The 23,750-nt window shown below is 41.0% G+C and overlaps 1 protein-coding gene across 6 annotated transcripts in view; it reads left to right on the top strand.

Moving 5' to 3' along the window:
* spire1b (spire-type actin nucleation factor 1b) overlaps positions 1-23,750 on the top strand; it is a 52,951-nt gene that overhangs the window by 12,783 nt on the left and 16,418 nt on the right. For 4 of the 6 annotated variants that reach the window (XM_055013730.1, XM_055013732.1, XM_035948730.2 and 1 more), the window contains exons 3-8: positions 5,139-5,369; positions 7,349-7,474; positions 19,690-19,764; positions 20,133-20,297; positions 20,796-20,882; positions 22,307-22,436. In XM_055013730.1, coding sequence (XP_054869705.1) covers positions 5,139-5,369; positions 7,349-7,474; positions 19,690-19,764; positions 20,133-20,297; positions 20,796-20,882; positions 22,307-22,436 — 814 coding nt within the window. Of the gene's footprint in view, positions 1-5,138; positions 5,370-7,348; positions 7,475-19,689; positions 19,765-20,132; positions 20,298-20,795; positions 20,883-22,306; positions 22,437-23,059; positions 23,102-23,750 lie in introns of all 6 variants that reach the window. The other 2 variants (XM_055013731.1, XM_023271463.3) reach the window with 1 other exon arrangement.

Raw genomic sequence — 23,750 nt, forward strand, 5'->3', positions numbered from 1 at the left:
CATCATTCCGCTTGGTCGCCTGGAAGCCTGGGAACCAGTCGGGGAGACTTTAAAGTAGAATGGAGACATGTTTGCTTTAGCCTCACAGTCACGGGAACTGCTCTTATTGCCTACAGTTAGTAACATATTGCAGTTAATTATTTGTGAAGAAATGACTTTTTTTTAACTTGGGTGACAGCTGCAATGTGGCTAGGGCTCAGTTTCACACAGTTTTGTTATGAAAAATAGAAAAATGAACCCATGGTGCATAGTTTTTAGTGTCACACTAACATTGTTATGATCAGGAAGGGAAGTGGAGGCCCATGAAATGTGAAAATCTGACACATTTTTGTGATACAGTTTTATTTTTTTGCTATAAAATGTCTTTTCGCTGTTGCATCACAAAACAAAATGGAACATGAGTCAACAACATATCACCTTTTCATGTGAGGTGCATGTGAAACACATTGTTGTGCTTTGATCTGTTTTAAAATTCTGATGATTTTATGCCTGTCTGTTGTATTTTTTTTTTTGCCTTGTGAAGCGCCTTGAAATGCAGGTTCTGAAAAATGCTAAATAAATTTCTAATAATTATTATTACATACTATGAAACAAAAATACAAAATTTAATCAATTTAAATGTGCAATAAACCAGTTATTGAACAAAACTAGCGTTTTTATTTTAAATAATCTAAATTTAAGTAAAATCTTCTGATTCCTCTGTTAATGCTCTGTATTAAATCCACACTACATGTCAGCTGACACAAATTGCAACCTTATTTTTTTTAAACAAATGCAAAATGTCAGTGTTTTAATAAAAAATTGTAAAGACTAGAGACCATGGCCAGACTAATGTGAAATTTCCTGTCGGGCTCCAGGGTCCAGAACAAAGGAAGCAGAACACTGTGGAGAAGGAACCAGCTCTATTATATTTTGTCATTTGATGAAGTATAACTTGATTTAGAAAAAAATACATCATGTGAACAAAATATGAACAATTTTTAGTAATCAGATTACAAAAAGCATTTGATCTAGGCTAGCGTTATACTTGCACGAGGGTCACATCTCCATCACCAGAGGGTGTACATAAGAGTCTGTGCAGATATATGTGCACCTTTTAATTTTTAATGACTTTAATGACTTTTAATGTGTGCGTTACGGCCACTGTGCTGGAAGGGCATCAGCTGTGCATTTGCTGAACAACCAAAATGGGCTATGATTTGATTTGTGGTGCGTGTGCCCAGAATACTTAAACACTGATCTCTGTATTCTGTATGGAACACATCGTTCAAACAGAATCCAGATGGACTAGAAAGTAGTGCATTAGGAACAACTATGCATCCTGGTGTCTGCAGCTGTCCATGTACACAACAGCAAAGGAGTCTAACCAGGCCCTTATAGTGAATCCTTCATCAGCACCATTGTTTCAGAATATCACTGTTGTATTTTAGTAAAGAAATAAGAGACCCAGCTACACTCTGTTAACCACAAGCATGTATTTCAGCATGCATTCTCAAAAGGAAGGAAACAGAATTGATTAAAAATAAATTGAAGGCTTTTGAATGTAGGACGATCCATCCGTCCATAATCTATACACCACTTTATCCTCATTAGGGTCATACGGGGCTGGAGTTTATCCCAGCTGACTTAAGGTGAAGGCAGGGGACACCTGGACAGGTCACCAGTCTATCACAGGACTACACATAGAGACAAACAATCACACTCACATTTAGAATCACAAATGAACCTCAGCATGTTTGGACATGACAAAGTCCAGGCTACAAGACTTCTGCTAGCAATCGGCTGAAACTTAATTCTACTTGATTTCAAAAGGATGCTGGTGTCCTTACAAGGCTGGACCATTTTTTTCTTTAACAGAGAAATGAACATGCCCTGATGCTGGGTTAAACACCAGGGGCACTAACATAAAGGACCACAACATATTACAAAATGAGCATCTTGAAGCCTTTAATCTTTGCTGTGAGAAAACTGAAGCGTTTTCCAGTCATTTTTTCTATTTAATCTCTTTGCAGGTCAAGTCCTGTTTCAACCCTTGACTGAATTCTTGAAAGGGAGGTTTTCTGATACCTGAGGAAAACTGTAGATAGGAAATAGAGGACCAAAAATCCACATACTTATCACATAAATCCATTCACTGTACTGGGCAGGGAGGGATAATCCACATCTGTCATATTGTCTACTACATGCTGTGTCTGCTGAAGGGGAATTCTCTGTGATTGCCTGAGGTTAAAGCAGGTCCCTGGAGGAATACATGGATGTGTGTGTGGTTGCAAGGTGTCATGTATCACTGGGTGTGTGGATCCGGGTGGAGCTCAGACAAAGAGGTTGCATTCAGTCATTCCCCCCCTCAGGAAACCCAGCTCTTACGCACTGATGGGGGGAGAGGAGGGCAGATCTCTCATGCGACTCCTCCCCCCTCCATCATTGATCTGTCCTTGATCTTCATGTCTGCACACACACACCCTTTACGATCCCCTTTCTCTCGATTTTGCCCCTTTGTTTGCCCTCCTTGACCTCTCTTATCCCTCCAGTGACTCTCATCACTGGCCCCTCCCCCCGTTTCCTGATATATTTATACCTCTGATCCCTGTCTTTCTACCCCCTTCCTTCCCCCATCGTCTCATTCAGCCCCTTTTCCTCACAATGTCTTTTCTCTCAGTGGTTTGTATGTTGTCTCGCTCCCTCTCTGCCTTTTCTGAGTGCTCAGGGCTGCAGAATAATCCCTTCTGTGATTTCCCACTCTTGTTTTTTGTCTTGGCTTTGGCAGTGCCAGCTTTATCCACCATGACTTTCACAATTCCAGAAGAGTGCTATAATCAAACGCTCCATCTCCTGACCTACATCCATCAACGCCTGAAATAAGAAATAGGGTTTGCTTTCTCAGTATATTCAAGAAAGCATTTTCTACCATCCAGGCAGCCAATACCTGAACATAATGTCTAGTGTTGAGCCTTACTTGACATACTTACTCATTCACTATGAATTTAGTTGTTCCTTTTTGTCAAATCTGTGGTGTTGCTGAGTATTGTTGCAGTTAAAATGATGCACAACCGTTTAAAAGTTTGGGCTCACCCAGACAATTTCATGTTTTCCAATAAAACTCACACTTTTATTCATGTGCTAACATAACTGCACAAGGGTTTTCTAATCATCAATGAGCCTTTCAACACCATTAGCTAACACAATGTAGCATTAGAACACAGGAGTGATGGTTGCTGGAAATGTTCCTCTGTACCCCTATGGAGATATTCCATTAAAAATCAGCTGTTTCCAGCTAGAATAGTCATTTACCACATTAACAATGTGTAGACTGTATTTATGATTCATTTACTGCTATCTTCATTGAAATAAACTGCCTTTCTTTCAAAAATAAGGACATTTCTAAGTGACTCCAAACTTTTGAATAGTAGTGTAGGTTGTACAAGACACTAATGCTTGTTTATTGACTGTCCCTTATGTAATTATTATATAGCCAGCTATAGCTCATGCTCTTTTATGGCTGGTTAACAGTATTAATGGTCTTAGAGAGGAACACTTTCCTGTGAATGAAAAAATAAAATGTGTTATGTACATTTATATTCTGCTATTCAATATATTTTTGCCATTTTATGTTTAAAGGTTTAGTTAAATCTGTATTTATCTCTGCATTTTTAGGATGATTCCTGCAGTAAGTGTAAAAAGGTGTAACTGCGTAATTACTACTGAATGGTATGGAAGGTTTTAAGTTTTTACAGCTGATTGATTTGTGGTTGCAGTTTTACTATTTTGGTTCACTTGCTCTGCTCTCAACAGATGATGGAGAGTTAAACCAATATAAAACAAAACTGTATTTTAGAATGTCAGAAGCATGACTCCAAATAAAGGTAAATTTGCTTTGTGCATCTGCGAGATCTATGAATAAGAAACTGCAAACACAAGCGATGTACACCAATCAGCTACAACATTAAACCTCCTGCCTAATATTGTGTCGTATGGTGCTGCTAAAACAACTCTAAGCCGTTGGTGTTGGGGAATAAAACTTTGGCGCTGGATCCTTTGGGTCCTGTGAGTTGTGGGATGGGGGCCTCCATGGATTGGGCTTGTTGCAGTGCATCCCATAGATACTTGATCTGGGGAGTTTGGAGGATGGGGCTCAACCTTGGGCTCTTTATGATGTTCCTCGACCCATTTCTGGACAGATTTTGTGCTTTGGAGGTGCACATTATCTGGCTGAGCGAGGTGGGTGCCAGTGTCGGGGGAGGGTGCTTAGCCTGGAACAATGTTAGGATGGGCGATGCATGTTAAAGTAACATCAACACAAATGCCAGGAGCAAAGTTCTACCAGCAGAACATCACAATGTGGTATGATGATCAGTACCGTTCTCTTAACCTGTCAGTAGTGCTTTTAGGAGCATGCTGAGGATACAAAATGGCAGTGGATTACGTGACAGGAATGGTCTGAGCTGTTAGACTGAAGGTCACATAAAATGATTTTTTAAAAAATATGCAATTACAATTCAAGTCTAATTAGTAGACTTTCTGATGCTAAAAGCTTGGTGCATTATGATTTGAAGTTGTTATATTCAAAGTCAGACAAACAGCAGATGATACATTCCTCTTTAATAGTTAAAAACACTGACTTGCTTGAGAACATGTATAATGGGATGATGGTCTTTTTACTCATACGTCACTTGATCACAAGATCAACAGTAATCTGCTCCCAGGGTCGACTTGTCAAAGGCCAGCCAGTGTGTTTATATGAATGGTGGAGGAGGGAGTCACGAGGTCAAAATATTACAGATATTCAGCTTAGGCCTGACACACGAAAGAGGATCATATTACATAACTAAGACTCAAATCCATTTTTTTAAATCATGTGGCAGATAGACAACAGAACAACATACAAAGCAAAACAAAAGGCACATAGACAATAAACAATAGTAGTATTAGTTTCTGTATAAAGCATTTTAAATCATCAGATACTGATTTAACTTGCTGTGTGTACCGCATTTGTACACTGTAGGTTTTTCACGATATTAGATCAACAGATGAAAGAAAAATTTTGGTTACAGATAAAAGAAGACTTGAGTGTTGTAAACATCTATCTATACTAAGCTAGCTACAGCATAAAACCCTGGTTGTCTTCTGGGCTCCTGCAGGTGATCGAGTCTCTGGGCATCATGATCTACAAGGCTCTGGACTACGGGCTGAAGGAGAATGAGGAGAGGGAGCTCAGCCCTCCTCTGGAGCAGCTCATTGACCTCATGACCAACATGGCCGAAGTCGAGAAGGACGCCTGCCCCGATGAAGGCTACGAGGCCACTGAGGAAGAGGATGAGGCAGAGGATGATAACATCTCCAACACTCACGGCTACAGAGATATCCTAAAGGTAAGTAGTTTTGAGAAGTGATTGCGTTTTTTTATGTGACATTGTGACTTAAGCTTTAGCTAACCAGCCTCCCATTTGTCTGATTTCAACCTTTTTAGCTATTGGTAGAAACGTAAAACTGAAAACTGTATATAAAAGATGGACATAAGATCCTCTTCTGAAAAATGAAGCCAGCAAGGAAAAGCTTAAACCTGCCTTCTTTCTAGTGGACAGCAGGGGGCGACTCCTCTGGTTGCGCAAAGATGTCCCATTGTATGGAAGTCCATGAGAAAATGACCTGACTATGAATGTCCTATGATCTGTTACCTTAGCAAACATCTCATCTTGAGTTTATGATCTCAATTGCTAGTTTCAAGACTATTTTAATACAGCATCATGTTCATTTTGCTTTCAGTTAAACATAGGTAAAATACAGAGCAAATGTTGTTTATTAAGTATGAGTAATGTAGGCGAAGTACATAGCTGCTGTAACAATGTAAATTTCCCCTGGAGTGGGGAGAAATAAAGAACTTTATCTTATCTTATCTTATCGTACAAGGTGGGAGGAGAATCATGAACTCATGACTTCACTGGCTCCAATAATGGAAGATGTGGCTATATAAGTAGATAATATGCTGTAAGTAATAGTATTAGTAAAATTTAAATTTACTCATTTGCTGTTTAACATCCTGCATATAAAATTCACAAGTAATTACAGAGATATTATCAGCAAACTATTCTGATTTGTATTGTTAGATGCTAACCAAACATTTAGATGTTTTACCTGGTCGAGGTGGAGCCATTTTTTGATTTTGGGCCATTTTTGGTTGCCTGGTAAAGTGTTCAGTATTTTCTCTGCAATGTTATAAAGTTAAGTTCTTGATGACCCATAATCTGTGAAGGGATTCTAGGAACACAAAAACCAGAGTAGTAACTGTTCCAGATAAGATGTGTGTCAGAGGGAAATGAAAATGTTAAACACGGCTCTGAACACAGAGATTAGCACCACAGTGCAGCCAGCCTGCCAGCCTCATCCATGCTGGGAGTCGTGTATCTCTGTTGACCAGTGGAGCAGAGTCACTGTGTCAGTACTCATGTGGTCTCACACACACACACACACACACACACACACACACACACACACTGCTCTCCAGTGAGATGTATTGGAGCAGTTTAGCATCCTGACTAGCCCAGTCTGCTCCCTCTGTTTACCTTTTGTCCTACAGTACTGACCCTTAATAACACTATTTACTACTTTTACCCACAAAGCCACCTTTATCAGGTAGCATTACTGCATTTTTTCTGTTAAAATAAGAAAGTCATTATCAATTAACTGAATCCGTATTTCTGTTAATCTCACTCTTGGAGCAGGATGTGAGCAGGATTACATTCACAGGGAGGCAGTTGTCTGGTTTTATCTGTGGTTAGAAACATTTTTGCAGTCTGGACAGATGGATGCCAAGAGCTTGCTGAGCATTGACCAAAGATACCTTCTGTTCCTCGGAGAGAAACAAGGACATATTCTGTCATCACTGTGTGTGTGTGTGTGTGTGTGTGTGTGTGTGTGTGTGTGTGTGTGTGTGTGTATCTGGAGAGTGTGTGTGTGTGCGTAGCAAGGCCTCGGTCAGTTTAATTTGACTGCCTCATTGTTTAAAACCTAGATACAGACAGATATGTTACCTGAAACTGTTGTGCTGTTTGTATAGCTAACAAGAAAGCAATCAAAATACGCAAATTAGACCTTTATCATGATATGTGACATGTCTCTGCTATCGTTTGCCAGCTATAAACTAGTCATTATTAAAGCACTAAAGTATTTAATGGTATAATATATGACATGAAACCTGATATAATTGGCTTTTTTACCTCTTCAATGACAGTCTAAGATAGTGAGTACTTTACGTTACACTGTTAATTTCTTTTTGTCTCAGGTTTGCGTCATTTTAATAATACAGTTGTGTGAAGTATGTACAAAAAATGCTTTACTTTCTCTATTATAGCTGTGTACAGCTCATCTACCCAGTCTGTCAGATGCCCCCAGTCACTACCAGGCAGTGTGCCGGGCTCTGTACACAGAAACCAGGGAACTACGCACCTTCCTGGAGAAGATCAAGAGTGCCAAAGAGGTGGGTCCTTATTATCATCCTTATAGCTGTGAGCTCTTGAAACGCCTTCCTCAGAGACATGTTGCAGTTTAGGCCATCAGATGTGTGTTTTATTACACATTATACAGCTGAAACTGGAAATTATTTTGTAGATTTGGTGAATGCATTCTGTTTTTACATAATGCTAGACGAAACAAAGCCCAAACTTCCTACGTCTAATAAATCGTAGAGGGTGATCACTGACCTTTACAGTGGCCACAAAGGACACAGTGAGACATCACATCAGTAGATTTGGGTCTGTGACCTTACATGCCCTGTGCACCCGACTAACCAGCATGACCCTCGCTGTCCCTGGGTACCACTGATGGTGCTGCCAGGGGCCATGTTAGCGTTGTAGAGCAGCTGATACCTCTTGGAAAAAAATAATCTTTCATATAACGTTGTTATATAACAGGACACATGATTATGTGGGGTTTCAATCCAAAACGCTGCATTTCTAATATAATTTATGTAAATTTAAATGCTGTTGCTGTTTTGTTAATATATGATTTACGGTATTATAAAATGTTCCAATTCTGTTAACTGAAGCCAAAACAGTACGTACAATATTATTCAAGCTATTGATAAAGAAAACAGCTTTCATATAACAAACATCAGAGTGAAAACAGTAGCATGATTCTCTCATCTTGTGTATTAAAGGTTCAAATGAGCAAACCAGTGGAGTGTAACAGTCATATCTGAGTGATCCATCCTTCCTGTCTCAGTTATGAGCCGTAGCTTATGCTGGATTTTAGCATGTAATATGCATGGACATAAGAGAGACACACAGAGGAATGACGACAGCATTCGTCTTTGTTTCCCGTATGACAGCAGCGGCAGTCAGCTGATACAGCGAGGCATCCGTGATAATGGCTGTGGATAAAGAAATGAATGGAATGTACACATGAGCGCACATCCTTTATTCCTCATCCTGTGACATAACAGCCCATAAAACACAGCTTTCACGAGCAGTTCATCCTCATCACTTTCAAGCAGAATTAATTGATTATAACATGTTGGGATAAATGGACGAAACCAGAGATGTTTTCTACGCTCACTTTTACCTAAAAGCCTAAAATCATGTCCAGAGTTTACAGAATAAAATAAAATACACATAAAGCTTCAAATTCCCATTAATAGATACTAGATTGAGCTATTGGAGGCCTTAAAGGGGAATAAGCAACAAGTAAAGGGATTTCTTTGGTCTTTTACTTTGTCACAATCTGTTTTACTCATTTAACTTACTTCACACATGCCACTCTTACCTTAACATTAATATGTCAGAAATTGTGTGTAAATAACAACCAAATATAAGCATGAGTTAAACCATGTTCAAAATGTGTTTTAATGTGATTTTGTTAAAAAATGCTGTTACCATCTGTCTAGTGCATATAGGGACTGTATGACAGTTGCATAAACCGGGAGAGTAATGCAATTTTTTTCTAAGGTGAGAAAAACACAATCAGTTGATTATACAATAATGAAAACATAATTGTGAATATTGCATTCCATTTCTGTTCTGATCCTCCTAAATCGTTCACACTAGAGCTTTAAGATATTAAGCTTTAAACTGGGGTACCTGATTAAACCACTTCAATCATTGTTACCGTTATTCAGTGACATGTTGCAGAGATGCTGCTTTGCCTTTTTCGAGGTCAAAAAGCCAGTCTGAAGACACCTTACTTTAAAGTGAAATATAAGGTCCACCCGCCTTACCCATCATAATAGTTTTTGCACAGTCACTTTCAAGAACTGATTTCATTTAGGTTTATTAATATGGGGCTGCACAGTGGTTTTGGTGGTTAGCACCGTAGCCTTGCAGCTAGAGGATCCCTGGTTCACATCCCAAACTGGGCTTGGGATCTTGAGCATTTAGTGGTGTATAATAATGGATGTTGATATGAGAAAAGGTTTGGTTTTGAATCAAAAAGTTAGACAAAGGATTTTAAATGTTGAGTACAGTTTCACTAATGCTGTCTAATTTAAGCTTCTGATTACACCAGTGTGTTATTTAGAGAAAATATAACTCCAAGGGTTTTCTTATTTCATTTAAAAATACAATGATTTCACGTGAGGATGTAGAAACTGTTTAAGAGGATTTTCCAACCTGGCATGTCTGCATTTTCAGCATGTCAGTGGTAAAGCTTGAAGAAAATGATGACTATGCAGCCAAAAACACCAGCTATCGTCAGCTTTGATGCAAACTGGCCCAGTGTTTGTCATCAGTGTTAGAATATCCTCACAGTGCGAGGCAGCCGTACAGGGTTTGGATGACAGCTGACAGGCTGAAGTGGGCTGCTGTGGAAAAATTGTGATGCGTTTGTCGTGCATGTCAGACATAGATGACAGTATCTGCAGACATGCTGACTCTCCTTCTGCCAAAAGTGCTGAGTTCAGGTTCTCATGACAGTAATTCAGACAGAAGTGATTAAAATAAACATGCATGAGGGTCCTGTTCTAGTGATTGGTGAGTCTGTGACTATATAACTAAGTATTAAGGCTCCCCTTAGTGTAACATGGGTATGGTGGCTGTTAAAGGTCAAGAGTCTATTCAAGAAGGGGGAGGTGGCAGGTTATTATCAATTATCATTCCAAGTGGTCTGTGATTAGCAGCTTTACAGAGTCACCATGCAATGCTTTCTACTTAATAAAACGGCTTGACAAGTGTCTTGGGGAGAAAATGAATGTGAGTTGATAGTCTGATTCTTTCATCACAGGTGCATTATCGACTTATTTCTCCCAAGTTCACATTCAGGCTGTTCTCTAAACACAAAGTCCCGTCTTGTTGCTGCACATTAAGATCCAGCACAGGACTCATTTTGGACTTTGTTTCTCTTCAGGAGCATTTTGAAGCTCAGCTGTGGGTTGGAACATTTCCCTGTGAGGAGTTGTGTATGTGTGTGGGTGTGTGTGTGTGTTCCACCTCAGGGTTCCTTCCTGCTATGCACTACTGCCACTGCCCTTTTAGTGTGCGTAATGCATCTGCATGAATAGAGGGGATTTGGTTGGTTACATAACTCGCTTGTAGGGGAGAGTGGACTCTTATTACAGGGTGGAAAATGCTGAGAAAGATGCTGTAAACCGAGGAAAGTTTGGGACTGCAGTAATTGTAAACTGAAGTGTCACACCATCACCGTTTACCATTTTATACAACACTTCATATGCAGGTAGCACAAACAGCGTGTTCAGTAATTAAAGAAAACAGACTATACTACAGTCTATACTGAGGTATAGTATATGACTTTAATATCATATAAACCATAGTATAAAGTCTAGAATATGCAATACCAAATACCATCCATCCATTATCTATACACCGCTTAATCCTCACTAGGGTCGCGGGGGGGGGGGGGGGGGGGGGGGGGGGGGGCGAAGGCAGGGGACACCCTAGACAGGTCGCCAGTCTGTCGCAGGGCCACATACAAAGACAAACAAGCACTCTCACATTCACACCTACGGGCAATTTAGAATAATCAATTAACCTCAGCATATTTTTGGACTGTGGGAGGAAGCCGGAGTACCCGGAGAAAACCCACACATGCACAGGAAGAACATGCAAACTCCATGCAGAAAGATCCCGGGAAAGCCGGGACGCGAACCAGGGACCTTCTTGCTGCAAGGCGAAAGTGCTAACCACTACGCCACTGTGCAGCCCCATACCAAATACCTAAAGTGAATGATCTTCCCATCAGCCCCAGCTGCACGTTGCATTGTGTGCAGGAGTCAGCATGCTAAGGCACTAAACTGGGACATGTTGAACATTGTATAATAATACATATACATTATACCTGCTATATCCATCCATTCATCCATTATCTAAACACTGTTTAATCCTCATTAGGGTCATGGGGGGCTGGAGTCTGTCCCAGCTGACTTAAAGTGAAGACAGGGGACACCTGGACAGGTCACTAGTCTTTCACAGGACTACATATAGAGACAAACAATCACACTCACATTCAGACCTACAAACAATTTAGAATCACCAATTAACCTCAGCATGTTTTTGGACTGTGGGAGGAAGCTGGAGAACCTGGAGAAAACCCACACATATACAGGAGAACATGGAGACTGCATGCAGAAAGATCCTGGGAAGGTCGGGACATGACCAGGGATCTACTAGCAGGAAGGCGAAAGTGCTAACCACCACGCCACTGTGCAGCCCTACCTGCTAAATGTCATGTAAATATTGTTGTTCTGATCATCTTTGCATGTTGACATTTGCAATGTCTACATTATATCTTCATAATTACTTTCCCACTTGTAAATAGAATTCACGTCAGCATCCAAGTATTAATTATGATTTTTTTCTGAAAGATCTAATATAATCTGACTAGGCACTAACAAGCACAGAAGTACCTGCAAAAGCAAACAAACAAGTTAGCCAGTGGGTGTTAAGGTAATTAAATGCTGAAATTGAATAGATAGCTTATGGTTCAATATTGATAAAGTGATATTATTTCACGACATAACAGGACAGGTGGAAGAGTGGCAACTTGAATCAATGACATGAACGGTCACAAATCATCTCTATCTCTATCATCTCTAGCCTATGCTAGTTGGCTGTAGACTGCAAATACATAAAAATACCTTTCTACATTGATCTCCACTTTTCATCAAGTAAGAGAAAAATGCAATAGACACAAGGAGGAAATGACATTAGAAAACAAGATGAGTTGTCTGTGTGATTGTCTCGGCATATTAATGCCCACATGGATGAATTTACACACACACGTGATCAGGATGTGTGGGAGGGTTTCTGTGTATGTCTCTTTGTCCATGTTTTTTTCTGAGATTCTATGTGTGTCCCAGTGTGTGTGAGTGTTTGTGTGTCCCCTCCATACAGTATGTGTGAGACCCTCCCTCCCTCATCCTGGCCTCGAGCTGTGTTGTCCCAGAAGGGCTCCATCTTTATCCACCCACTGCAACCAGCCACTGCTGCCAAAGAGTTCCTTTGTCTCACCGCAAAGACGTCTCCTGCTGCTGCAGATTCACAGAAAAGCAGCAAGATTAGCGGTGATTCACAGAAACAACTCTGGCTCCTATTTGCTCACGGATAAGTGCTTCTTGTCAGCTGCTGAGAGGGAAAATGAATGAAATGAACAGACAGAGAGCAGAATTAGTGAATTTGTAAAGGCAGTTGGCAGTTGCCCTCATTATTTGTGTGGCTGTACAGCAGCACAAATGTTGGTTTTGTTCACATGAGGGTCACTGCATGATTTACTGAAAATACAGAAAATGGTCTATGCCCAGTCAACCTTTTGAAATGGAAATATGCGGCTTTGATGCGATCTGGAGCCATGCTGCTCATCCAAATGAGATAATGGTGTTTAGAAGTGATTGAACTAAACTGCCTTGATGTTCTTCACCAGCTAGATTAGCAGTGTTTTAATTTGATGGGCTGTTATAAACCATTCATCACTGCGTGGCCTTGTGACACCATAGTACTGTATACACTATAGATACACTGACCTGTGATGCAGCAAAATGCATCCTGTTGTGAGTGGTGTTATGTAACCAGTCAGTGGTGACAGCTGCTCCCTGGTAGGATGATAGTGAATTGTGATTTCCCCTCTGGGTTGCGGTTTTAACTCTGCCGTCAGCCGGGCAGACTCCCGTGATTGTCTTATCAAACTTTCCTCCGCTGTGACGTGACGAGAGCAGTCTCACCACAAATATTAACCTGAGGGACATGTTTTCTGTCTGTCTGCTGTTTCAAAATGTACTTTTTGTTACATTTTGCTGCCTTATCTCTTCACACAAAAACATAGGCACACACACAATGGTGCTGTCGCCTGGAAAGCAGCAGAGGAATGCAGGTTGGCTCCTTGTTTCCCACAGACTGGCTGTCAGTCAGGCTGACAGGGTGTTACAACTCTCTAACGGCTTCACGTTGTGCAGGTTCACACAGGTGTCAGGATGGAAGAGCTGCACTTACAACTGACTGCCTGAGCTTTATGTCTTACCTCTTTATATTTCTACCTTAAGTACAAAGGTTAGACAGAGTTTTCTATGTGATGCTTGTTTTTCAAGAACAAGCTGTAATGTCGCCTTGACATAAAATTAACACACCGAAGGACGTGCTGAACAAGAGCTGGTGGTTTATTAGTGAGCTGCCTTCGAACTTTTCCAGAATCCCCATAACAGGTTCAACAACTCTCGTGATGTCTAGTGGTGCGTTCACTGACCACATAGTGTGGGAAATTACATTCACATACATTACATCTCCCCCTCTTTTGAGATAGGTTGTTCAAATTAATTTGAGTATTGTCCAAACCAGTCCATTTACCGTATTTGTCCAGAAAGGGTAATTAAACAAACTATATTTTACATGAAAATCAACTTAAGTGGCCCATAAAGAGCTCTACATCAATAACCAAAACAATAACCTTTCTGCTTCTCTTAAGCATTTATCATTTTATAGTCTTACTTCAAAATTTAACTCATCCTGGAACATCTCACAGTACAACAAACATTTTTTCATTTCCTGACTACAGGTCTAGTTTAGGTGGTGGCTTAATAACACGACCTGAACGAGTGACTGTAACTGTCCCAGTATTTGTTGGTGATTCTCCTGCACTACTAGGAGTGACATCACTGCTTTGGACAGGTGTAGGATCTTCTGGTGACGTATCGGCGGCTGGATTGGTGGGAGCACCAGGCACTTGCAAAACGTGGCGGCGGTTACGTCTGTAACAGCCTCCTTCCGGTGTCACCACAGCATATGACCTTGGAGTGGAACAGTTACCTAGTACCGTCCCTGGTGTAGTCCATTGTCTCTCATTGTCCAGTTTCATTAAGATCCTGTCTCCAGAGTCTAGTGGTGGCAAATCTCGAACACCATTCCTGCGGTTGTAGTAGAACGCTTGTTTCAGCTTAGCTGTAGCATCTGAAGAGCGCATCTCCTCCCTGTCTGGCCAGCTTGGATCCAGGTTAGTAGACAGGGTGGGCAGCGTGGTTCTGATCTTGCGGCCCATTAGCAGCTCTGCAGGGCTGAAACCTGTAGAAGCGTTGGGAGTGCTCCTATAGACCATAAGAGCGAGAAGAGGGTTGCTCTGCTTAAGGATACCTTTTGCTATCTGCACTGCCCTTTCTGCATGCCCATTGCTTTGAGCGTAACGTGGACTGGAGGTAGTGTGGACAAAATCAAACTCTCTGCTAAACCTCCCAAACTCCGCGGAAGTAAACTGAGGCCCATTATCACTAACAAGCTCTTCTGGAACTCTAAATCTTGCAAATGTTGCAGCTAGCTTGCTAATAACCTGTGTGGTTGTGGCTGCTGGTAAGTTCAGTACTTCAAGGTAACGAGAGTAATAATCAGAAGCAACTAAATAGGTTTGCTTGTTGTACTCACATAAGTCTACACCTATTTTTTTGCCATGGCCTATCTGGCAGTAAGGTTGACATGAGTGGTTCTTTATTTTGAGTGTGTCTGTTTTTGTTACAAAAATCACACTGGGTAACTTTGTCTTTTATACCTTTTGACAACCCTGGCCACCATACTGACTGTTAGGCTCTTTCTCTGCACTTTATTAGGCCTTGATGACCATCATGAATCCTGTCAATCATCTCTGATCTCAAAGAGGTGGGAATGACTATGCGGCTTCCCCTTACAACCAACCCGTCTACCACTGACAGTTCACCCCGGACTTTATAAAAATCCCTGACTGCTTCTGGGACCTGTCTTTCATATTCTGACCAGCCTGACTGAGTGAACTGTTTCACTAGCTGTAACTGGGGGTCTTGGTCAGTGTGGTCTCTTATCTGCTGCAGCTTCTGAGGGGTGGCTGGTAGGTTGGTGATGACGGATCCAATGTGTACCGTCACGTCTTCCTCCAGTTGGTCGTTGCTGGTCTGCTCCAGTGGACCCCTTGACAGCGTGTCCGCCACTGCCAGGGTCTTGCCAGGTGCGTATACTGCTTCTGAATTAAAGCGCATCAGTCTCATCAGAAGTCTCTGGCACCTTAGCGGGACGTTGTCCAAGTCCTTGTTGTTCATTAAAGGCACTAAGGGCTTGTGGTCTGTAATCATTGTGAAAGTCTCTAGTCCAATCAAGTACTTTTCAAAGCGCTCACAGGCCCAGACACTCGCTAGGCATTCTTTCTCTATTTGCGCGTACCTGGTTTCTGGATCACGTAGCCTCCTGGAACAGTAAGCAACCGGTTTCCAATCTTCTCCATGTTGTTGTAATAAGACTCCGCCAAGCCTGTAGCTGCTGGCGTCAGCTGACACCATTGTGGGCTTGCTAACATCATAGAAGGTAAGCACAGGTGCTGTTGATAGAGCAGCTTTCAGTCTTTTGAAAGAGAGTTCCTGGGCTGGACCCCACTGCCACTCAGACTTGGTTTTGAGCAGTTCATAGAGTGGTTGTCCAACTGTAGACATCTCCGGAACAAACTTGGCTAAGTAATTAACCATACCAATGAAGCGTCTTAGCTCGGCAATGTTCAGGGGTCTGGGGAAGTTTTCAATCCCCTCAACTTTTGCTGGGTCTGGTTTCACTCCATTTTCATCAATTATATGTCCCAGGAATCGAATTTGTCTCTGTTTGAATTTACACTTGCCTTTGTTTAGTTTCAAGCCAGCTTCCTCTGTCACTTTCAGGACCTGCTCCAAGCGTTTGTCGTGTTCCTCTTCGGTGCTCCCATGGACAAGGATGTCGTCCATATACACCTCCGTACCCTCCAGCCCCTGGAGTGTCTCCGCCATTTTTCGCTGAAATATCTCAGGGGCGCTCGATATGCCGAATGGAAGTCTGCAAATAGCATATCTACCAAAGGGAGTGATGAAGGTGGTAAGTTTGCGACTGTCTTTGTGCAGCGGGATTTGGTAAAACCCGCTTGCCGCGTCCAGGGACATGAACACTTTGGATCCTGAAAGTCTTGGCAATATTTCTTCCATTGTAGGTAATACATATTTCTCCCGTGCTACTGCTTTGTTCAGTTTTCTTAAGTCCACACAGCATCTGACTTCAACCTTGTTGGGCTTAAGACCGGCACCATTGCCGCGCACCATTCAGTGGGCTCGGTTACTTTCTCTATGATGCCCTCAGACTCTAATCTTTGTAGCTCCCTTTTGACAAGTGGCATGAGTGGTAGCGGAACTCTTCTAGCCACGTGGACTGCATATGGCTGCACATTGTCTTTGAGTAGGATTTTCACAGGTTCAGTCTTCAACAAACCGCTGGTTCCAAACACAGCACTGACTTCCTCTACTCTCTTAACCAGTCCCATTTTAACTGCTTCTATGCGGCTGAGCAGACAGCTGTTTCCTTTAATAACATACACTGGAAATGTGTAGTCTTCACCTTTATACTTTGTTTTGGCCTCGAACATCCCAAAACACTTAAGTGGACCTCCTGGCCCTGAGAAAGGTGTCGTTGTTGGATGCAAGTTGTATTTCTTATTGAGTAAACTGAAAGTTTTGTCTCCAATGACACTTGCATCTGCCCCTGTATCTATTTTGAATGTCAAGGGCACGTCTGCAATGTCTAATGTGACGGTCCATTTATCTGGATTAGCTGGGCCAGTAACTTCACCTAAGAACTGATACTGCTTGTTTTCATTGACTTCATTAACCGCTTTAGTATGGCATACACGCGCCCAATGTCCTTTCTTACTACACCTTTTGCATGAACTTTTAGCTGCTGGGCATTTCTTTTTATCATAGTGCTGTGTGCCGCACCTACCACAGTTTGGAGTTTCTCTTTGTATGTTTGGTGTGTACTTTTTGTAGTGTACTTTGCGACGTCCAAATGCGGAGATGCTCGCCACTTGCAGCTCTGGCGGGGGGCCGCTAGCTTGAAGGCTAATCTGTTTAGCAACCTCCTCGGACTGTCGTACCTGCTGAATTACATGAGCCAGCGTCAGATCTGCTGTGAGCTGTAATTTCTGAGACAAATCTTTGTCCTTTATGCCCACGACGAGTCTATCCCGGATATGTTCATCTCTCTTGTCACCAAAATCACAGTTCTCCACCATTTCATAAAGGACTCGCACATATGCCTCTGCCTTTTCCCCTTGAAGATGATTACGTTGGTAGAAACACGCTCTTTCATGTATTATGTTTCTTCTTGGTATGAAATATTCATCAAACTTGGCAATAACTACGTCATAGTCCTTTTTAGCGTCCTCGCTTGCAAACTCAAATGACGCGAAAATCTTTTCCGCTTCACTGCCCATCGCATAAACAAGCGCGCTGACTTGTACCTCGCCATTTTCCTCTTTGTTCAGCTTCGTAGCCAACCTGTAGCGTGTGAACCTTTGCCTCCACTCCGGCCATTCTCCCGGGCTGGTGAAGTTAAACTCCGACGGAGGATAAAACTTGGACATCTCGGATCCACAAAGGGTTGCACCGCTTCTGACACCATGTAATGTCGCCTTGACATAAAATTAACACACCGAAGGACGTGCTGAACAAGAGCTGGTGGTTTATTAGTGAGCTGCCTTCGAACTTTTCCAGAATCCCCATAACAGGCTCAACAACTCTCGTGATGTCTAGTGGTGCGTTCACTGACCACATAGTGTGGGAAATTACATTCACATTCATTACACAAGCTAGCAGTTTTTTTAAGCTGTAGCACAACACATAATATAAAAAAGAAAAACAGTTTTAAAAAATCCCTGTAAAGACCAAATTTTATTAGCCGTTTTTTTTTATTAGCCGTTGTTGTTAACTTAGCAATTCTTAGCCCATGGTACAATTGGTAGTATTTGGTTAGTGGCATTATGCTAAAATTCTCACAATAACAGTGCTAACATGCTACTGTTTAGTGGCTAATGTGTACTTTTACCTCAGCATTTTAGCATGCTAGCATTCACTGACAAACAATATGCATTGTTTGCAGTGAATATTTTCACTAGCATGTTAGAAAAGATGCTACACTGGTGTTGTTTATAGCATTACTCCAGTATGCCAGCATGCCAGGACTCCACAATGAAAGCAGGAATTCAGCCGTTATCAGTTATATTATTTACATCTGAGCTTTCCCCACTCTGACGTATCCAAATGTCCTCAATAAAAGATGTCATGTGAAGGTTTACAGCCGTGCTAGCTGCTTAGTGACGACAGAACTCATTGTAGGAAAGCAATACTGAAAAAAATACTAGTGAAGTCCCATATAAGTTCTTGTCATGTGAACCTGCTAATGTTAAGTATGTAACTCTTTTGATTATTGTTTAGCTTAGTTTTGCATGTTAGCATGCTAACATCTGTTGACGTGCTAAGTACATAGTACAGCAGAGACTAGCTGTAGGTAAAGCTGGGTAGCCAGAGTTTTTGAGGGATAAAATTCCTTAATAACCTTTCAGCATATACTAAAATAGTCTGATTAGAAATGAAACTCCTGCACCTCCTCTTCACTTCGTTTTTAGGCTTTAGAAAATCCAGCTCATTACGAGAGATTTCAGCCAATTATAAGTCTTTTCAGCCAGAACAGATGAGATAGTATAAAAGGAACACAGTCAGCAGTGAGGGTGTGTGGTGGTAGAACGGGTTAGATGGTGGATCATCACTCAGGAGAGCCTCAAAGTCACAAATGAATGCTAACTTTTATCTTCCCTGCCTTTGTGTGTTTGCGAGCTCATCTGATGGAAGAGGGGAGGGTTTGTTTGTTTTTTGCCTTCTGCTATTGCAGAGCAAAAAAAAAGAATCTGGCCTGATGATAGTGCAAAATCGAATAAAATGAAAACAGGAGATAACTAAAGTTAGTTTTGTTTACTGCGTGGGAAGAAGAGTTGCTGTGCCTAATTCCATGCTATTACATCCAAATGTTGAATACAAAAGCAAATAGTTCATGTTGCCCAGAGTTGTCTTTTCCACATGTCTACCTGCTCTGACTACCCTGGAGTCCAACAATATACATCAGCCAACAATTTCAGAGTTAGAATTATTCAGTTTGGTTTTATAGACTCTGAACACTTATTTTTAGCTGCCATGATTCATGTGATGATGCAGATTTTGGGGGATGATTGTGACTGGCAACACACACTAAAAGCTTGCTTTAGATTTGTGTAAGCTGAAATATAATGACTATGGTGTCTCCAGAGTCAGAGAAACATTTTTCAGGCTTAACTGGAGACAAACCTGTGACTTTACTGATCAATATGCACTGCCTTTTACATCTCTTTTGTTTTTCTTCTGGATACAGCATAGTGTTTCAGATTTCTTATACAACTGTAACACTTTCTCTTTTCCATCAGAACCTCCGTAAGATGGAGGAGGAGACGTCAGAGGAGCCTGGCCAAGATCTGAATGAGCTCCAGAATGCTGACTGGGTACGTAGCTAGACGTCTGACCTCTGACCTTCAGTCTCAGCTCATTTGTCCTTATTAAAGTCTAACTGACTAATCCGCGCTACAGGGATAAATCAGAGCTCTTTTAATGTACTAACAGAGGTTCTCCAAGAATGCATAAAGAAATCTATGCTATTGCATGTGCTACTCTAAACAGGCATTGATTAGAGAACTTCTCCGGATCCATGTTAAGATGGACAGAACCGCTGCCCTTGATAAATCGCCTCTGTTCTGGCAGCACAGACAGCTCACAGATGATGAAATGAGGATTCCTGTTGAAGAGGTCATGGTATTTTGATTTTTCGACGTCGTGGTCCAATTTTAAACTCTGCCCTTTCATCTTCTGTCAGGCTCGATTCTGGGTTCAGGTGATGAGGGACCTGCGTGAAGGAGTCAAGCTGAAGAAGGTGCAGGAGCGTCAGTACAACCCTCTGCCCATCGAGTACCAGCTCACTCCTTATGAGATGCTCATGGACGACATTAGGTCCAAGCGATACAAACTGCGTAAAGTCATGGTCAGTGCCTAGGAATGTATTACAGATTATTGAATGATGAAGTGCAACAGAAAATGTATCAGTAGTCATTAAAGTCATTGAATCCAACTGTTTCCCCAGTGTGAGAATGTGCTGCTTTTTACTGTTTTATTTATGTCATTGCTAACTGAATATCACAGGGTCTTGGGTTGTTGGTTAATCAAACATGACATTTGGAAATGTCAGTTTGGAGCCTTTGTAGTGAGCACTGACAGGCTAATTCATAATGAAAACCACCATTAGTCACAGCAGCAGCTAAAAGTTTTGTTTATAGTCCTAGATGATGTTTTCTTGCAACAGACAAGTTTAACATCTTATGAAACTTAAAATTTATGTTGTGTTTAATTTCATGCAACATAATTGACCTTTTGCTGTAACATTAACTCTATTTAGTACATGACCTTCTGAAACAGGCAGGTTTTATTATCAAGTCATTTTCTGTTGATGTGTGCGTTTTGTTTACTTTGTTTACTCTTTCAGGTCAATGGAGACATCCCACCAAGGTTAAAGAAAAGTGCTCATGAAGTCATCCTAGAGTTTATCAGGTCCAGACCACCTCTCAATCCTGTGAGTATAACTAACTAAATGCACTTATTTAAAGTTTGTAAAATGCAGTAAAAAATATGGATTCTAAGTAGCTGCACCACAGACAACTGTGTTGATCTCCACCCAGAGCAATTAAAATTGAATCTGCTTAAAAATGTTTCTACTGAAGACGCTGTTTGATAGCTTAGGCACCACTCTAACTGAACCTTATTAACTAAGCAAACTCACCTCAGTTAATTTTAGCTCAAACGAACAGATTAGATATGAAATTCAAATGGCAAATTGGTGGTTCTCCTTACCCCAATAAAAAGAAAACCAAAAGAATTATATACACTACTGTTCTAAAGTTTGGGGTCATCCAGACAATTTCATGTTTTCCATGAAAACTCACACTTTTATCCATGTGCTAACATAGCTGCACAAGTGTTTTCTAACCATCAATGAGCCTTTCAACACCATTAGCTAACACAACGTAGCATTAGAACACAGGAGTGATGGTTGCTGGAAATGTTTGTCTGTATCCCTATGGAGATATTCCATTAACCCTTGTGTCGTCCTGAGTGTCAAAATTGACCCGTTTTAAAGTTTGAAAATATGGGGAAAAAAAAATATTTTCACAGTGAAAATTCTGATGTCCACATTTTCAACATTTTTGGGAAATCTTTGAACATTTTTTGGTGGAAAAAAAGAATTGTTACAAATGTTTCTTAAGAACATTCACAAAAATGTTCTTAAGAAAATATTAGAAGTTTTACTGAGATATATGTAATCACTTTAGGTATTTTTAGGATTTTTTTTGAAAACATTTACAAGAATTTTCTTTCCAAATTTGGGGGATTTTTAAAAAATAAAACTTTTAAGAAATTATTGGAATTTTCTTCCTGAAGGTTTTGCAAATTTTCAGAAATTTGGGGAATTTTTTGTGGAATTTTTGATTTTTTTTTCAGACAAGGAAACAATATTTTTTGGTTGCCGTAAATGAACACAACAGGAGGGTTAAAAATCAGCCGTTTCCAGCTAGAATAGTCATTTACCACATTAACAATGTCTACACTAGATTTATCATTCATTTAATGTTATTTTCATTGAAAAAAATGCTTTTCTTTCAAAAATAAGGACATTTCTAAGTGACCCCAAACTTTTGAACGGTAGTGTATGAAACCAGCATCTGTGAAGTATGAAAATTGCAGCTGTCTAATTTAACTTCTACTCCAGGCTGAATCCAGTAAAAATGCTGCCTTCATCAGTTCTCTGCTGATATATATCTTGCAGCAGGATTAGCAGGGAGCTGTTTCAGCAGGGTTCCCCTCTCAGAAATCAGGAGAACAATTAGTCACAGGAGACACGTGGAGCTGGAGAGGAGAGGGCCTGCTGGCTATAACTCTGTTTGTATGAGTTCCTGTTCACCCCTAGTTGACTCTGTCGTACATCGTCACCCTGTGCAGGTGTCAGCTCGTAAGCTGAAGCCACAGCAGCAGCCTCCTCCCACCCTGCATGAGCGGATCCTGGAGGAGATCAAAGCAGAGAGGAAGCTTCGCCCGGTGTCGCCTGACATGGTCCGCCGGGGAAGGCTGGGTAAGAAAACTCACCACTCTGTTGGCCCTCCTCTTGTTATTTTGTTGCGCACACACATGCACACTCTCCTGCACATGCAACCATACTTCACTCTGAAATGTAACGTTTAAGCTGAAGTATGGAACTGATGCTTGCAACTCAAATCTCATGAGAAATTTGCAGTAGCTTCACTATTTTGAACCATGTTTCAATCCTTTTTTTTTTTTTACACTGTACTGCACTATTATTTGTGCCTCTGCTCTTTGCTATTGTAGCTGATGCCTTCTAACCTGTCATATTTGTTTTGCAACTAATGCCTATTATTGTTTTGTTGACTTTTACAGTGAAGTGAAAGTACACAATAATAATGCTAAGTGTCTGCAATTCTTTTAACACTAATAGCACTAAAAACAGTGGTGTTTATGAATGGCAGTAATCTCTCGCCATTGGCTGTGGCTTATTCGAAATCCTATTATCTCCCGTCATGTAACTGTTGAAACTTTTGTGATGTGAAACCAGACAATCACCATGCTAATTTCCTTGGTTACTTGCTAAATACAAGCAGATTACTTCCTCTTGTATGTGTTAAGTCTTGCCTTAATCTACCAATAACCGTCCCATGCCGTTACTGTCTCTCGTTGCAGTAATTCGGCCACTTAGCATGTCTTTCAGTTTTGATGCGTCAGGTAAAGTTTCCCTTGCTGCTTACCTGGCTTTTTATCTTTCTGTTACCCACCTAGTTGTGGCTGCTCATCTGCTCTGTCAGCTCACACACACACAAACATATCAACACACTGCACACATTTCATACCATGCTTCAATGTTGGGTGGTGGTTGGCTGCGATCTGTGGAAGTGAAACATGGTGATGTGGGACACTGGTTAGTAGGAGGAAGCAGCTGAGAGCAAACTTATGGATCATTCCAGAACTGGAGGACATTTGGGCTTCAAAAATTTTGAAAAATAAATCTTCTCTTTTATAATCTGCTACATATTCATCAATAATAGGTAATAAACTATCAAAGGCTTGATTGGCTCAGCTTCCACATCAATGGAACCATTTTTATTCCATGTTTTCTGTGTTGTTTGCTAACCCCACTCTAATCCATGCTAATGTGATCTTTTTCTCAGCAGTAGAAGCTAGATATTTAGCTAGCTGTTACTGCTGACCAAGAGGACAAACTGACTGATGGAAAACAGTCCAAAGAATTAGTCTGATCCTGATAATATGAGGTAGAGTGAGACATTCAATCAAGGCTGACAATGTTATGAAAATATGAAAACTAGAAGAGAGGACATAGCTTTGCTCTACCCATTCTTTAGGAAAACTGTTTGAT

This window comes from Amphiprion ocellaris, chromosome 9 (assembly GCF_022539595.1).
Source record: "Amphiprion ocellaris isolate individual 3 ecotype Okinawa chromosome 9, ASM2253959v1, whole genome shotgun sequence".
Classification (NCBI taxonomy): Eukaryota; Metazoa; Chordata; class Actinopteri; family Pomacentridae; genus Amphiprion; species Amphiprion ocellaris.